Here is a 16,713-nt window from a genome sequence, read left to right as displayed (position 1 = left end):
AGAATCCACTTAGTAACTATTTGATTTATTTGCACACAATATTTACATCAAATCTATTACATACAGTGTCTAACAATAGTGTTTGGTAGAAATTTATTTGCGCACACTATTTACATCAAATCTATTTGATTTATTATAATTAAGTAATTAAATAATAATGATATATATTTAAATATATATTATGTATCCATTTGTTCACTATAAACACCTAATGTTGATAAATATTCAAAATCGTATCCTATCTAGATTCTTTCTCCATGAAAAGATATAAATATAAAATAAATAAAAAAACATAAAATAATGAGATTTAAATAATTTGATTTTTTTAAACTAAAAGTAAGTAGAGGCCAAAGACCGCTAAGTTATTACCAAGACAACTAGTCAAAAACCAAACGTAACATGCACTACAAATTCAAGAAATCAAATATTATAATCGAATTCCTCGTATCGAATTAGTGTAATGTAATTTATATCTATAAGGTAAGTTATGAGCTATTATATATAAGTTAATTTATTTCATTCACATCTGAAGAATATAATAATAATATATTTATTATAATCACATAAAATAAAACTTAGATATATTTAAAGAATGGCAAATGCGAATTCTATTGAGGGTCTCAAAAAAAAAATTATAATCTTAAGCATATTAGAATAATTATTTTTTAAAAAAATCATAAAATGAAACGAGTAATTATTAAGCGACTTTATATTTACACATAGTAAAAAACAATATAGAATTCACCTTTATATTATCATTTATGTCGTTATTATCTTATGCTTCGATTTTATTATTACATACTCCCTCCGTTCAATAATTATTATCCACTATATTATTTTGGATGTCTAACAATACTTATTCACTTTATAAAATCAATAGATAATTTTACTTAGTTCCTAATTTATCTTTATCATTAATTATAGTCATTTCCCCGTTATATATTTTTTTCAAGATATACGATTTATTATATTCAAAGACTGATATAGTAAAACTACTCCTCTATATAGTTTCTTAAGAAGTGTGCAAAGTCAATAGTGGACAAGTATTGTTGAATAGATGAAATATTTTTTTTTCTTGCCTTGATTATCGTATTGTTTCTATTGCTATTGTTTTTTATTTAATATGGTTGCTTCGTTATTATATTTCTCTTCTTATTGATTTTGATATACTTTACTTTCATTCAAAATCTATCGGCAAATAACTTTTCTAATTTCATAAAGCCAGAATAAGATTTCGTACACACCACCCTCTCTAAACCGCAACGGTATGTTTTAGTAAGTAGTACTCTTTGTTTTGATTAACTCTTCCTGTTAACCTTCTAGAAATTTGACACGTGTCGTCTGTCTATGCCTTACTATTTTTTCCATAAATGCTCCCTTAAAAATTGGAGAAAATAAAATCTCACGGACTCCGCCATCAAAACGACGCCGTATTCCGATATGCCAGCCGAAGAACACCGTAACGCCTCGCCGGCGGCGCCACATCCACCGACGGACACGGCGGAAGAAGCTATCTGGTTATGGACACAGATCAAAGCAGAAGCTCGGCGGGACGCAGAAGCTGAGCCGGCATTAGCAAGCTATTTGTACTCAACTATACTATCTCACTCTTCGCTTGAACGTTCACTCTCTTTTCATTTGGGGAACAAGCTTTGTTCTTCAACGCTTCTATCTACTCTTCTCTACGATCTGTTCCTCAATAATTTCTCCACTGATGCTGATCTACGCGCCGCCGCATCCGCTGACCTACTCGCCGCTCGCTACCGTGACCCGGCCTGTGTTTCCTTCTCTCATTGTTTGCTTAATTACAAAGGCTTCCTTGCTTGTCAGGTTTGTAAGTTGTAACTACTCGTTATGCCTATTTTACTTATTCAGTATGCAATAAATGGAATGCCAATTTTACCATATTACTGTTTGAATATAATAAATTTATGTTTCGGGAAATGACTATAGTTAATAATACGATAAATTAGTAACTAATAACATTTATTTTTAGTATATTGTGATACTGTGAAATTGTCTCTTCATGAAAAAATAGGAAAACTGGGGACTTATGTTAAATTTTTCTGGAAAGATGGGAACTTTAGAGTATGAAAAGATGAGTTTTGGGGGGGATTTGTATGAAAAATTGATGATTGAAGTGCGGGAGCCAGGATTTTCGACAAGGGAATTCAAAATATAGAGAAGTAAATACACGAAAAGGCCTAAGGGATTCAATAACTACTCCTATATATAGAACAACAACATACCTAGTGTAATTCCACTTGTGGGGTCTGGGAAGGGCAAGATATATGCAAACGCAAGATCATATCCTACCTTTCAGGGTTGAGAGTCTATTTCCAATAGACCATCGGCTTGACGTACAAGAAGAGAAATATCTACTATTTATACCTGTAGTAATATTATATGCATACAAAAAAGTTTCGACCTTGTGCATACTATGTAAGTTTTCGCCTTTTCGGTGATGAATGCCCTTGCAGCACCCTAGCTCCACCCCTGGTTGAATTGAGTCTTCATCGAGGAAGACTCAAATGTTCCAATTGTTTCCTTGGAAGTTATACCAAACAAAACATTGACACAGGATGTTAGAAGTATATGGCAGATGCCAATCACTTGAATGCGAGACTGATAATATGACCTTTTCACTTTGGGATTTGACAGTGTTCAAGACATAGTTGGTACTATATTTCTATGTTATAACAATAGGCACAGTTGTTAAAATATTATTTCAGCAACATAGTGGAATTAGATCTTTCTTTGGATGTATACTTGGTAAGCGTTTGGATAACAATTGTGTTGAAGTTAAAAAGAGAGTATTTGAAGTTGAAGTTGGAAAAAGTTTGTGGAAGTTAACGTTTATGTTTGGACATGAAATACATTTGGAAAAAAAAAGTTTGTGAATGCTGTGACTTTGTGAGTAGAAGTCGAACACTTGAAGAGCCTTGCTTCTAATAAACTTTCAAACCACTACTACAAGATTTTATTTATTGTTCAAATAAGACTTCACTCTATTGCCGAGACTTCACAGCCAAACTACTATTTGTGAATAATTATGTCATGGCTGAACGGGTTAAAATGGTGAAAGTGTGTGCTGCAATGGAGCCAAGGACTATGATATTGTTTGCTCAGTAGTCTCTAGTATCTGGGTGGTAGGTACGGTTTGAAAGTAGTACAAAGATAAAATGTTGCCAGTTAGGTGATCTCTACCATTCCTTGTTTTTTCTTTTCTATCCCAATCCATTTTAAGATAAGCAGCTAATGAAACATCGTACCCCTGGGTTTTCTTGTTTATATGTGTCAGAAGGCCCGAACACACCTATATACGCGGATGTAAATGAATGTATGCAATTGATCTTTCCTTTTCTGTTACACAATGTTCATTAGCTACCATGTGTTGTATTGGCTCTCCGCTGACAATGAAATAACTTTACAGATGCATTTGGACAGTTCACCATATTCTAAATTGAAAAGGAAAAAGTATGGTTTCCTTTGGTTAACAACTGTGAGATGCTTTTTTATTTCAATAAAATGAGTAGCTATTAGCATCTCATGGAAATTGCATATTTACAGATTGCCTGTATTTCAATAGTAAGTCAAGGGGCTTACTTTTCACTTCATATCATATCGACTCTCTCTTCAAATGGTAGTATTAGGTATTAACAATTTAATGTTTTATTTTCAGGCACATCGAGTAGCTCACAAACTTTGGACTCAATCCCGAAGGCCACTTGCACTTGCACTTCAATCCCGAATCTCTGATGTTTTTGCTGTTGACATTCATCCAGCTGCCAAAATCGGAAAAGGCATCCTCTTTGATCATGCAACTGGAGTGGTTGTTGGTGAAACTGCAGTTATTGGAAACAATGTGTCGATTCTTCACCATGTAACCTTAGGAGGAACTGGTAAGTTTGGTGGTGACCGACACCCTAAGATTGGTGATGGAGTGCTCATAGGTGCAGGTGCCACGATATTAGGCAACATAAATATTGGTGAGGGAGCCAAGATTGGGGCTGGATCAGTGGTTCTGATTGACGTGCCACCACGAACAACTGCAGTTGGAAATCCAGCTAGGTTGGTGGGAGGGAAAGAACAGCCAACTAAGCACGAGGAATGTCCCGGAGAGAGTATGGACCATACATCTTTCATATCTGGATGGTCTGATTACATCATATGACTTGCATATCATGTATGATATGTTTGCCAAATGAACTAAGAAGTCGTCCTCTCAGAACATAAACGAGATGACAGAGGTTTGATCTTACTGCTGCTGACAGTCTATAACGAAAATATCTTTTATCTATCTACTCTAAAAGATTATCCTTCTGTTTTTCTGTACTTTGCATACTGTGAAAGTTGAAGACATCCGGTATGGATGAATAAAAAGTATAGTGTTCCTGGAATTGAGTAATATTTAGTCACAGTAGAGTTCACTACATGTAACCAATTGGTGTTTGAATGGCCTTGAAACCTGTTTATAGAAAGATATCAGACTGTACATTAGTATATGATTCTGCTGGAGAAAATACTTGCAATGTCTGATTTCTCCACTTCTATGCATTGCCTTTGCATATGGAACACGTTTTATTATCGATGAGAACTAAAGAATTTCATCAAGAACTCAGATCTGCTTTAGAACAGACACTTGAACACACAAATATGTGCTACTCTTCATAACTCGCCCGTACTTGTCAATCAATGTATGAGACGCCAGAATGAGGCATTAGTTTACAGCAAGTTGTTAATATACATTTTTGCAGTGCAACCTCGTATATAGATGAATTAATACCAGAGGTATCATAGCCAACCCCAACTAGTTTGGGATTAAGGCAATACCATCTGATAGCTCTCTGGTAACAACTTATTGTAAAGAAGAATTATGCCTATATTAAAGAATGGAAATTTACAAACTTTAGCAGCTTTGATTGCCAGTTCTCCGAAATTGAACTTGAAAAATCTCTGATCCTAAGAAGATTGTTAGGAGTGCAGGGTGGATGATTGACTATCTCTGTTACTAGTGACGACTTCTACAACAGCATCATCTCGTGATGGTACTCTCAGGTATGCTTTCATCATATCGTAAACAGTAAACCCAATTGCAACAGATGGTACAACCTAATGTTCAAACATAGCATAGTGATCAGATAACATGATAGATACAAAAGGCAATAAAGGCCAGTCGATGTGTAGTTTGTTTCTTACCTTAAGATAGTTGAGGCTCAGCCCGGAAAATAGTTGTTTCCATCCATGTGTCCGCAAAATCATAACAAGAGTATCTGCTGTTCCTTTCATTTCGTGGCTGTTAGATGCTGAGAGTCTCTGGACCTGAAATGTTCGTGTACTCTGTCATTCTAACTGCAAGTTTGTCACAAGAATAGTTAATCAACTATACAATCTCACTAAATTACCTGCATTTGCCTCCTAACAACATCTAGAGGATAAGTGAAAGTTTGTCCTAGAAGTCCTGCTACAGATCCACATGCTAGTTTTATCGTGATATCATTCTTCCGCTCCTTAGGGACATGGCTCTTCATTGTCTCATAGAAGTAAAATTTCAGCCCAGCATAAGGAAAGATTCCATAGAGTGATGGAGCTGGAATGCGACATGCACATTATGTAAGAAGAGTTGCAAACTAACAGTAAATACAAGTATCGCAAGGTAAAACACTTCATACCAACTCCACGGTATAGGCCCTTTATTCCAGCTTCCTTGTATGTCTTTGAAAAACAATCCTTTATTCCCTTGTAAACTTGTTCACCAGTAACAATCCCTTGTATATTCAACTTTTGGGATCCAACTACCTAGCTGATCATATGTGAATCAGTCTTCAATTGTTCACAGAGCAGTAAAGTGAAATAAACTCATATTCATTAGACTAACAAAGCTAGCTAAGAATTTGGAGCCAGAGGATGTTCAATGATAGAGTGACGGACAAAGAGCTTTTAGAGTATGTCGTTATGTTTCTCACCTGGTAAGCCAATTTAGTTCGAACCAAATCAAGTGGATAAGTAAAGAGTACAGCAGTTCCACCAGCAAATGATCCTGCAACGAGATCAAGAATGGGACCTTTCCCCACTCCAGGAATTCCATCTATAATCCAGCGGCGATACTCTTCATAGGCCATGTAGTGCAGTGCTGCATAAGGGACAATGCGAGCAACACTAGCTCCATTTCCCCTGAAGAAGAGTTCCACCAAAAATACATGTAAACTTATAGACGAACTCATCTGAACAGTTAAAATTAAAGGGAGAATATTGCATTTTGCACCTGAAAAAACCAAGAGTTCCTTCTGTCTTGGCAATCTTTGTAAAGGATCCTATCAGCCCCAAACTCCGATATTCAGCTTGTCTGGTCTAAGGAAAAGAAAATCAAACATAAGGAACTCAACTTTTTCTAGATTCACAAATTCATACTTTTGCTATTCATAGCACATTTCACTTTTTAATATTCAAGAGCACCAACTGTTAAACAATATGCCTTTTGAGGTCCTTCATGATTCTGATAATGCAAGAAGAATCAATTTCATCCATAAGTTCCACTGGTGAATAGATCATGGAATATATCAAGCATCTGTTTCCCTTCTCTTTGTGCTCTAACAGATCTAATGAAATACATTACTGATTACAGGCATTTTAAATAAGAAATATTGATTAACTACACCTTAATCCCAATTTAATTAAGATGCTTATATGAATCTTCAGTTTTTTGCCTGATATACACAACTCAGCAATCACTTTGTAAGCATCTAAAGGACAAACAAGTGAGGAAGTTGACTTGGAGAAAGAAAAGAGATGCCTAGCTGCAATCAGAAAACAACGCTCTCGATCAAGAAAGTGCACCTAATTATAGATAGAGCGTTAGCGCTTTACTAATAACAGATACAAGGATGACTTTTTTCAGCTCGGTTGGAATCGATTCTACGAGTAAAATATTTATTCACAGGTAAACAATGTGTCGTGAAAGGTCCAGGCACACAGATTTGAACCACCTCAGGCACCTCATGGAAATGCAAAAATGTTGTAACATAAATCACAGTATTTTACAACAAAGATTGGTGGATGCTCTCATCAAAGAGAGCTAACTTAAGCCCCTGAGTTCATCCTCTAATTCAAACTGTAAACAACAATAAAAATCATAAAGGGTAAATTCTGACTTCTCTCAAGAACATCAAGCAAGATCAAATTCTGAGAAAAATGCAATTAGTTCCATTCAAGTGTTAATCATCCTCCACAATCAATGCAACAACAACAACAACAACATAGCCAAGATAGAGTGTCCGCAGACCTTACCCCTACCTTGGAAGGTAGAGAAGGTTGTTTCCGATAGACTCTCAGCTCAAGAGAAACCATTACAAAGCAGCTCGAAAAACGAAAACAACAAGTCTGGAGAAGCCAAGACCTCTCAAGAACATCAACAAAGATCATATTTTGAGAAAAATGCAATTGTTAACCATCCTCCAAGATCAATGCATCAACCAAAATTGTCTCATTTAACATAAAACACTCTAAAAAAAAAAACAAATTCACTACAAAATCATCATCAAACTCATCCAAAATCGTAAAAGTTAAAAACTTTCAACCCCATGAAGCAAAATTGAACCATAAACTCAACAAAAAAACAACAATACCTGAAACAAGATCTTGATACGTTCAAGAGGTGCAACTGCAGACTTAGCAAAACCACCAGCTACACCACCAGCTATTAATTCTTTAGCAAACAAAGGGATACCTTCTATAACCCCATCCCAAACCTCCCTCTTCTCCCTCCTTTCATCTCTTTGTTTTGCCATTGAAAAAAACAAGAAAACCCCTTTTGAAAAAAACACAAAATTGAGAAAGGAGAGACTAATTGGGTCTCTCCCTCTCTCCACACAAATCTTGAACAACCCCCAAAAGGAAAAAAGTTCAATAAAGAAGGCAAATTCAAGATTTTAATGGAGTCTTTACTTCTGTAGGCCAAAATTGATTTTGGCTGCTAAAGAAACAGCCAATTGATGAAACTTGCTGCTGTTTGACTATTTACGAGTCACCAAACGCTGGTTATTATAGGTATCGAGTTCAAGTTTTGAACAAAATTGAATTTTATTTTTGTCAGAAAGAATGAATTTAGTGAAATTTCAATATAAATATTTGATATGAGGTAAAGGCTATTATACTATATAGGAATTACTTTATTTTAATTTTTTTCCAAAATAATTTAATATTTATTCATATTGCTAATATATTTATATATATGTTTTGTATTGCTAATATATTTTAGCAATATTTATATATTGTCGTATGATTTATTATGAGTATTATTTAATACGACCAACTACATATTGCATTAAGTTATGATTGACAATAATTCAATAAACTTTAATTCATGATTAGCAATTTAATCTCAATTTTATTAGATTAGTATTTATAATTATCAAAATATATCTATAATTGTTTAATAAAAATAATTGTGTAAATAATTTTTAACCAATTTGTAAATATAATATGAACTATTTTCTTATACGTTGTTCGATATTTTGTTAGTCATACGAATCTCTAGAGATGAATTCAAAATTCAAAGTGTATAGGTTCCTATGGCGAATTCAAGTCAATATATGATAATGATTAAGTTCACAATATTTTTTAAATAAAATTTTTTAATAAAAGTTATTGTGTTTGTGTAACCTATCAACAACATTTTAGATTCATCACAATGAACCTTCAATCAATATTATAATTATTTTATGCAAATTTATATAGAATTATTCTTTTCTAATCCCTAACAATTAGCCCTTTATAGCAAAAAGAATCAAATTAAATTTAATTACTTGATTTGGTTTAAGTAGTAGCATAATTCCTTTTTATACTTTAACCTATACATGTTGATTATATTCTTTTCCAAAACAGTACGTAATGTATAAGAAAAAAGAAATTAAAGTGGGCATCTAAATATGTTTCCAATTCTATAATAAGGTATGATGGAAATTGCTTTTTTTAGGATTAGTTTGATTTGAAATTTTGTTTCGATGTGTAATTTGAATTTCAAAGTTGTATTTTTTTTTTTTCATACGAAAGTCCACAATTTGTAGAAACCATCAAAACTTCCTCAATTTTTATATAGTTTTACCAAATAAACAAATTACAGTTTATAAATATGATATCAGAATATCTTAATACATCGTATTAATAAATCACATATCTCCATCCTTTCATAAAAATATATTTGTTATTACATGATATTACAAGGTTTCAGATACATATAATTTTACAAAAATTCATATATACAAAAAAATCAACACTAGTAATAATTAACTATTATTTAATATAATATGTTCACATGGTACAAATAATTTATTCACATCAAACATGAGTCTTTTCATTATGAAATATAATACAAATCAAGTTTACATTGTGAAAAAAAAATTAAATCCTACTTTTAGAAGAATTTGAAATATAAAATTATTATTTAAATTAAAGTTAAAATTTTGTATTGATTTCATAAATATAATGTTTATTTTAAATTAAAATTTAAAATTTAAATCCCAAATATTATAACCAAATGCCTACTTAATTAAACTAACTTAGTGGACCTCATGAAAGGGAACTTCTGTCATTCTGTGTTGATAAAAAGATTTGATTCCCTCTAAATGTTTGTATTTTATTTTATTTTATTTTATTCTTGTTTTAATTAATTGAAAGTTTGCATATTAAATTGTAAGTTGTAATGCTTCTTTCTTTTCTTTTTTTCCAGCTAATATTCTCTGGTACCCTAAAATTTAAGGTCCAAAAGTTCCTTTTGTTTTAGATTAAAAGTAATTCTGATTTTAGTTTAATTTTGAAAGAATTAGTTTAGGGAAAAATAATAGAATGTATGATGAATGAAATCCATATAGAAGATCTCTTCTAAGTTTTGGGATCACAAATAGGAATTCAAAATTACTTCGGATATATTAATCTATGAATATCTGAAATATGTTTCATTGACTTTGTTTGACCTCTAGCAATATTCATTATTTTTCAATTACCTACATCGCTTTATTGGAGTTTTTGGATCCTAAAATAAGAATTTAAGTTTATCTCAATTTTTCGTGTTTATTATTAGTCCATTAATTTTTTGAAATATGACTAGTCAAGACTCCGTTTGACCTCAAATTTTGTAAGTCTATTTGTGACGACAGATTGAATGACACTCTTTGCCTTTGCAGGACTAACATCACTTTTTTGGTTTCGTGGTCAAAACAACAAATTCAGAATATTTCTCAACTTTTCATTTGTTAATGTCCATGAATTTTTTGAAATATGTCCAACGGAGTCCATTTTTATCCCAAATTTTGTGGTTTCATTCGTAAAGACCTAGTGAATGATATATATACATTATCTCTATATGAGTGACATCACATTTTTGAAGTTACGGAATCACAAAACACAAATTCAGGATTATCATAGCTTTTCGTGTGTATTATTCCATGAATTTTTCGGAATAGGATGAACCTACTTCATTTGACCCCAAATATTGAGCGATCATTCAAAATGACCTAGTGAACAATACTCATTGTTTTTCAAGGACCAACAATGCCTTCTTTCGGGTGTTTCTAGGTCGTAAAAACATGAATTCAAGATTATCTCATATTTCACATGTATTAAAACCCTGTGAGTTGTGACCAATATTCATGACTTCCATTAACGATCTCTTTTTACAGCATTTCAATGTCGCGAAATAGAAATTCAAAATTTCACATATTTCATGTGTGTTGGTCTTCGAAATGTGCATGAATTCTAATACGAATACCAAACACCAAACACCAAATGTGAACAGGAAAAAATGAACTAGGACTTAAATGAGCTTAACTAGAGTATCATAAACAAGGAACATCATTTTATAATAATAACAAAAAATATAAGTTACAATTGCCTCTTTGGCCTCAAGCATCAGATAATGCAACAAATGATTTTCTTAGTTGTATAACTAAGCAAATAGAAAGAAAAATAATACAGTTTGATGGGGAAAATAAACAGAGAATACATTTACCATTGATTGCCTTTGGGAAGCAGGTAGAAATGTTATCAGTTCCTGTATATCCCGAAAGGCGCGGACAAAGCAGGAATTCACTCATCTGTCATTTTCAGCTTGAATGCATCATCTCATCCGATAATACTGAGTTCTTGAAACGCGGCAGTGTTTACCATTTACGGAGTATTTGAGCATTATATCGACATCTCGAGGATTTTTCTTGTTAGGAGCCACAGTCATGCTTCCAACTACAGCTTCCCCTTGGCAAACAGTTATCACATCTTCCAGGTAGAGAACTGTTTGCTTCCAATGTGTGCTTCGAGATTTGGGCCCTGCATATCATTATTTTTTTCATGGTCAGAAACGACGAAGCTACATGAGCTCGTTTATTTGGGGAGGGGGTCAAACATTCTTATCCCAGTTCCCGAGTAGGAAAAAAGAGAGCTCTTAATATTCTATTGCATAGATTGTTCAGGTCTTTGCAAGAACTCTTCTGAATCCTACATACTCTTCCCCAAAAACGTAAAAAAGGAGAACTACAAAGTGACCAATCTAAACACCTCAGACCCTTCGAATAAGGAAAAATAACACAGCAGAAACAAATAATATATGGAAAAAACTTCAAGGAAGGAGAATACTGCAAATGCTAATGTCAAAATTAAAAGCAAATGCAAAGACAAAAGTGCGGACCTGTTGAGAAGCCCAACAACTTGTGACACTTAGTGAAAGAGACATCGAAGTATGCTACAAGGGCATGGATGTAATCGTCACGTTCTGCAATGAGCTTAAATGGAGCTGTGAAGGAAGCATCCCCAGAAGTCATCTTAGAAATGTCCATCGTCTGAAGGGAAGCATCCATTGTCAGTGAAGTAAAAGACAAATCACGCATTGTACGGCTATTCAGTAAATCCCAAGGCAACTACGTATAAACTTGACTTGATTACCTTCAGTAACTGGCAGTTTGTAACAATCTGATTCTGATCTACTGTGTCAACAATAGGTTCCATCATAGCTTGCTTTCGTATGCAGCTCATGTCAAAACCATACACACTATTCCAAACTGCAGTAGAACACGGAGGCCAAAATTAACAAAAGAGAAAAATGGAAGATGTTTGATGCCACAAGAAAATACATTCAAAGTACATAACTAAACAGAAAATATCAAAATCCATCAAGTATAAAACAAAAACAAAAAGGAGGAATAAACTTACATTCAATCTTATCTTCTTTGTAATCAGCATCTTCAATAGCTGTCAAACAAAGAGAAGCTTTATCCGGCAGAACAAGACCATCCTTTACCTGCAATGGGAAAGAAAGAGGACAGGATTAGGAAAAAACTCTTTCTTATCCATCAACCAAGAACGAAAACCTTCAAGACAAGTGAGCACAGAAAGCAAAGCCAGGCATTTGGCATAATTTTGCCGAGCTAATCTTGACCAACCTGCAATATCTCCCAAAAACAACGATATGGAAATCCTCAGGGGAAACCACACACTAACTACACGTACTCATTCTCATTTTCTAAAGAAGCCATATTTTCATATTCATCTTCCCAATAGCTGACTTAATTGATAAATGTTAGCACACTTCACAGCTGTAATAGGATATAAATCACCACATAAGCACTCTATTAATATCTGCTATACAAATACATTCAACCAAACACACGCAGACGTCAATCACACATTATTTTCTTTGCTTTTGTTGACTTGTTCCTTTTTCCAGATGAGATTAAGGGGCTTAAGGTGGCAGGGAGGAGGATCAGCAAGAAGGTTTGATCACTGCAAGTGAATGTGATGATAGATGAAATATGTTTCACCTGTGGGAACAAAATGTCGGGGCAAAATCTAGATTAGCATTCAATGATAGAATGTAATCACGCCTTATTTAAACCCGTGACCAAGCTTCAATAATAAGCATAGTCTAATTAATGTAGAAGAGGTTGCGACAGTCACAATATCATAGCTTGGAAAAGGACAGGGGCCCTCTTCCTCATTCCACACATATTTCATTACTACCAACACTTCCTCCTGCTCAGACCTTTTACTTTGTGGCATCATTTCCATTTCCCCTTTAAAGGTCTAAATTCTAATCGACAACATATAGTACACCCATCAAGTATAATCAAAAAGTCGAGGAAAAAACTTCAACCTCTCATCAACATCCAAAACTATTCACACTATTCCGGCAATAGATAGTCAAATTAGCTTCTTAATTTAATAAACAAGCTTAGGCACCAAGCAGGAAAACCAGAATTCAAAAGTGGCTAGGAAAAAAAATGACGCCCATGCATTGAGAAGATAAATATTAAATAAGGCCTCTTTGGGGATGTTTATCCATAGTTTGTACTGGGTAGCATCATTTACTGGAACCAATGGTAAACATACAATTGGAAACAATACTCCACAGGTAGCTTCTTTACAATAAGTAGTTCAACCTGCAGTCAGTTTTAGTGTTTTACTAAATTCAGGGGTTAACTCATTAAAACATTAAGCCAACAGTCTTTGGTCCCCTTCATGGTGTCTTCCAATGACTACATACATTTTCTTTTATGGATAAGTATCTATTGTGCTACACACAATTTCTTTCATCCATAAAAAGCACTCAAAATCTAATCTCTATGCATCTGTGCTTTCTCTTCATCCATATTCATGCATACGCAATCTCGTTGCTTGCACAGAAAACCGATTCTGAAGAACTGATATCATCATTAATCCAAGAGACAAATTATACACCATCACAAGTAAAGTAACTTACCAGCCACTTGTCGCGAGCATACAAGACTGTATCTAACATGTTCTCGTACAGAAGAAAGTATCCCATCCACTCGGAGATTATTATATCCACTTGTGGAACGGGTAGGTCAATCTCCTCTACCTTTCCCTTGATAACCGTTATAACTGAGATAGAAAGAGAACAGACTCAGTAAAGTACACACACCAGAATACCTGTCACAAAGTACATATGAGTGATAGCATCTTCTCACCATCAGAAAATCCATTGAGTTTAACAATTTCTTGTGCCATGTCAGCCATACTGGAGCATTCGATCTGAAAATTAAATAGTAAAAGTTCAGCCATATTTGATGATATTGCAAAGACAACTGCCAGTTCCACATAGCTTTCAAATCAATTTACATTCTAAAGTCCTTTGCAATATCTTCACAAGAACCACAATGTAAAGCATCATAATGTGTGCACACCAACACAGCCACCACAAGATAGCAATCATGGACCAATCATGAAAGAACAAGAAACTACATAAAATGGAAGAATAAAACGAGAACATGGAACAAGTGAAATGCATACCGCATAAACATGTTTGGCACCAACTTTAGCACAAAAGAGTGACAGAATTCCTGTCCCAGCTCCCACATCAAGGACCACTTTATCCTTGAAAAGAAAGGAATTTTTATAGATTACATTTTGGTAAGTCTTAGTTCTTACCACATCCTTCAACATCTCCTGTTACCAAATAAAATTTAACAATTAGAACATCGCAAAACAAATCATCTTTAAACAAAACTGTATCAAGAAGAGATACCAAACAAGAAAAACAATACGAAAAAAGATGGATACTTACTTCGTGAATACCTGCAATAGCATCAACAAAACAAAGGCAGATAATTAGCTTCCATAAGTAACTTCATATAAAGCAAGATGCATAAAAGTAATAAATTTGAAAGTTAAGCCAGTACTACAGGTCTACCGATTTTATTTTTTTTACATTACAAGGACTCTTCGATTACATTTTAATCTCCAACCAAGAAAATAAGCATAACAATAGAGTTTTATAACAGGTAATGAAGTTCCCAAATAAATACTTTATGCAAAACTCAACAGATATACAACATTACCATGTTCAAAAAAAAAAACTCAACAGATAAATTACCCAAATCAGTTTTTTTTTGGAAAAGAACAGGAAAAAACAACACCTGGGTCTTTCTCCTTTCTACTCTAAAGCTTCCCATGAATAAGAAAAAAGAGATTTTTCAACTTACAGAAGCTCAATTTAAGTAAATTTTAGCTAAAATTCAAATAAATCGAAACATACACATGGTACAAATCACTGACCAAAATGTGAGTATGAGTCGAAATAATAGTCAGCGCTGGTCTTATCACCGCCGACCGTCGAGCCATCCACGGCAGCAGCGGTGGTGGGGTCACACATGGAGATATCTTCATCCACTTCAAGATTCGAGCTTTCCGTAACAGTTTCATCTTGTAATACTTGTTCATCATCATCCTCATACTGAAATTTGATCTTTGATGGATTTTTTCCATAGTTTGCTGAATTCTCAATCTCATTATTGCTTACAGAATCCATTGGAGCTCTCTTCTAAGTTTTAGGGTTTAAGAACAAAAGGGTGGCTCCAAATTAGGGTTTATGAGAGCTAATATATATATATAAATGTATAGAACCTCTTTGGGAATTTTATAAAGTATTTTTTTACTCGTTTATTAAAATAATAATAATAACAATCGAAATTTGATAAATATATATTTGGTATATTTAATTTAACTTTAAAAGAAATCTTATATAGTGAGAAGAAAAATTAATTGGCTATCTTTTATGAAAACTTTTTGAGAAAATGACATAAATTATTCCTAAACTATCATAATAGATCTAAAATAATTCTTTAATTATATACGTGATAGATATAGTCTTTTAATTATCCATCCTTCTGTCAAGTTTGGTATATATCTCTTTTTATAAAAAGTGTTAACAAACACCTTTAACATGCATGATTAAATTCTGTTTCCTTTCATTTTTCCACCTCTTTTTCTCCATTATCTCATTGTTTCCTCACTTTCCTTTTTCCAATTCTTCTCCATGAACATTCTTTTTTGTCATTTCCTTCGTCTATTATCTCACTATTTCCTCACTTCTTTTTTTTTTTCAATTCTTTTCTTCATTGTCTGCAATTATGTCGTTGATCGTTATTTCATGCGAGTTAAAGCAAAATGTAAAGTAACGAACACAATTGAGAAAATATTGTGAGAAAAAAATATGATTCTATTTTCATGTTAATAATCGGTCATTACATCAATGAAACTGCATAAAATTGCAGAAAAATTCAAAAATCAGCAACTAAATTGCACTATAGTGCTCTATTTTCAATAGTTTTTATGCAAAAAAATAACTTTAACTACAAAATAAAAAATAAATAGCAGCTATCAAACTTCGATCGAATTGCAGCACCAAAACACCCAATCAGCAGAAAACTGCAAAATCAACACCAAACTATATATACCACAACACTAGACAGCAACATCAAACCACCAAAGAATCAGCACCAAACTGCACAAAACACAACTCCAAAAACGTCACCAAGCTGCACAAAACACAGCTCCAAAAAGGTCACCAAACTGCACAAAAACAACTCCAAAAACGTCATCAAACAGCGCAAAAAATAGCACCAAACTGCTGCACAGGCAGCAGCATTCACCCATCAAAAATCAGCACCAAACTACACAAAAACTAGCATAAAAACTGCGCCAAACTCGCCAAAATCTAGATTCTAAGGTTTTCTCGACTGTAGCGTCTCACAATGAAGAAAAGAGGAGGGAAAAAGAAAATCAAGAGAGAGAGTACTAAATGACGGCGTTTGTTAACGGTGGATATAAAAAATTGATAGAAACCAAATTTGATAAAAGAGTGGATAGTTAAAGGACTATTTTAAAGCTACTTGATAGTTTAGGTACCATTTATGTCATTTTCTCTGT

The 16,713-nt window shown here is 33.6% G+C and overlaps 3 protein-coding genes across 4 annotated transcripts; 1 reads left to right on the top strand and 2 right to left on the bottom strand.

Annotated features, from left to right (window-relative positions):
- The first annotated feature begins 1,390 nt into the window (after nt 1–1,390).
- On the top strand, nt 1,391–4,469 carry LOC125861967 (serine acetyltransferase 5). The gene is made up of 2 exons (XM_049541902.1): nt 1,391–1,830; nt 3,683–4,469. Exons 1-2 carry the CDS (start codon nt 1,441–1,443, stop codon nt 4,172–4,174), a joined length of 882 nt encoding a protein of 293 aa, XP_049397859.1. The 5' UTR covers nt 1,391–1,440; the 3' UTR covers nt 4,175–4,469.
- Nucleotides 4,470–4,642: 173 nt separating this feature from the next.
- Nucleotides 4,643–8,020, bottom strand: LOC125861966 (mitochondrial carrier protein CoAc2). 2 transcript variants are annotated; one of them, XM_049541900.1, is made up of 7 exons: nt 7,626–8,020; nt 6,266–6,351; nt 5,967–6,174; nt 5,673–5,799; nt 5,406–5,590; nt 5,200–5,322; nt 4,643–5,112 (listed from the first exon to the last, which is right to left on the bottom strand). In XM_049541900.1, the coding sequence occupies exons 1-7, from the start codon at nt 7,785–7,787 to the stop codon at nt 4,975–4,977; spliced, it is 1,029 nt and encodes a 342-aa protein (XP_049397857.1). In that variant the 5' UTR covers nt 7,788–8,020; the 3' UTR covers nt 4,643–4,974. The 2 variants fall into 2 exon arrangements, with proteins under 2 accessions (XP_049397857.1, XP_049397858.1); XM_049541901.1 differs by having other exon boundaries at nt 6,266–6,346; nt 7,626–7,764.
- A 2,795-nt stretch (nt 8,021–10,815) lies between these two features.
- Nucleotides 10,816–15,423, bottom strand: LOC125862725 (protein arginine N-methyltransferase 1.1-like). The gene is made up of 9 exons (XM_049542852.1): nt 15,061–15,423; nt 14,570–14,580; nt 14,296–14,451; nt 13,974–14,037; nt 13,745–13,887; nt 12,199–12,286; nt 11,932–12,047; nt 11,678–11,828; nt 10,816–11,319 (listed from the first exon to the last, which is right to left on the bottom strand). The coding sequence occupies exons 1-9, from the start codon at nt 15,311–15,313 to the stop codon at nt 11,114–11,116; spliced, it is 1,188 nt and encodes a 395-aa protein (XP_049398809.1). The 5' UTR covers nt 15,314–15,423; the 3' UTR covers nt 10,816–11,113.
- Between the last annotated feature and the right edge of the window lie 1,290 nt (nt 15,424–16,713).

This window comes from Solanum stenotomum, chromosome 4, assembly GCF_019186545.1.
Source record: "Solanum stenotomum isolate F172 chromosome 4, ASM1918654v1, whole genome shotgun sequence".
Lineage (NCBI taxonomy): Eukaryota > Viridiplantae > Streptophyta > Magnoliopsida > Solanales > Solanaceae > Solanum > Solanum stenotomum.
The sequence above is the reverse complement of the archived record's forward strand: the minus strand, read 5'-3'. Positions and strand labels throughout refer to the sequence as shown.

Coding starts and splice junctions, on each gene's coding strand:
- LOC125861967 (XM_049541902.1), top strand. CDS start 1,441: ATGCCAGCCGAAGAACACCGTAACGCCTCGCCGGCGGCGCCACATCCA. Junction 1,831..3,682: donor AAGGCTTCCTTGCTTGTCAG/GTTTGTAAGTTG, acceptor TTTTATTTTCAG/GCACATCGAGTAGCTCACAA.
- LOC125861966 (XM_049541900.1), bottom strand. CDS start 7,787: ATGGCAAAACAAAGAGATGAAAGGAGGGAGAAGAGGGAGGTTTGGGAT. Junction 6,352..7,625: donor GTATCAAGATCTTGTTTCAG/GTATTGTTGTTT, acceptor TCTTTTCCTTAG/ACCAGACAAGCTGAATATCG. Junction 5,591..5,672: donor GGGCCTATACCGTGGAGTTG/GTATGAAGTGTT, acceptor GTCGCATTCCAG/CTCCATCACTCTATGGAATC.
- LOC125862725 (XM_049542852.1), bottom strand. CDS start 15,313: ATGGATTCTGTAAGCAATAATGAGATTGAGAATTCAGCAAACTATGGA. Junction 14,038..14,295: donor GTGCCAAACATGTTTATGCG/GTATGCATTTCA, acceptor TTTAATTTTCAG/ATCGAATGCTCCAGTATGGC. Junction 13,888..13,973: donor ACTCAATGGATTTTCTGATG/GTGAGAAGATGC, acceptor TTTCTATCTCAG/TTATAACGGTTATCAAGGGA.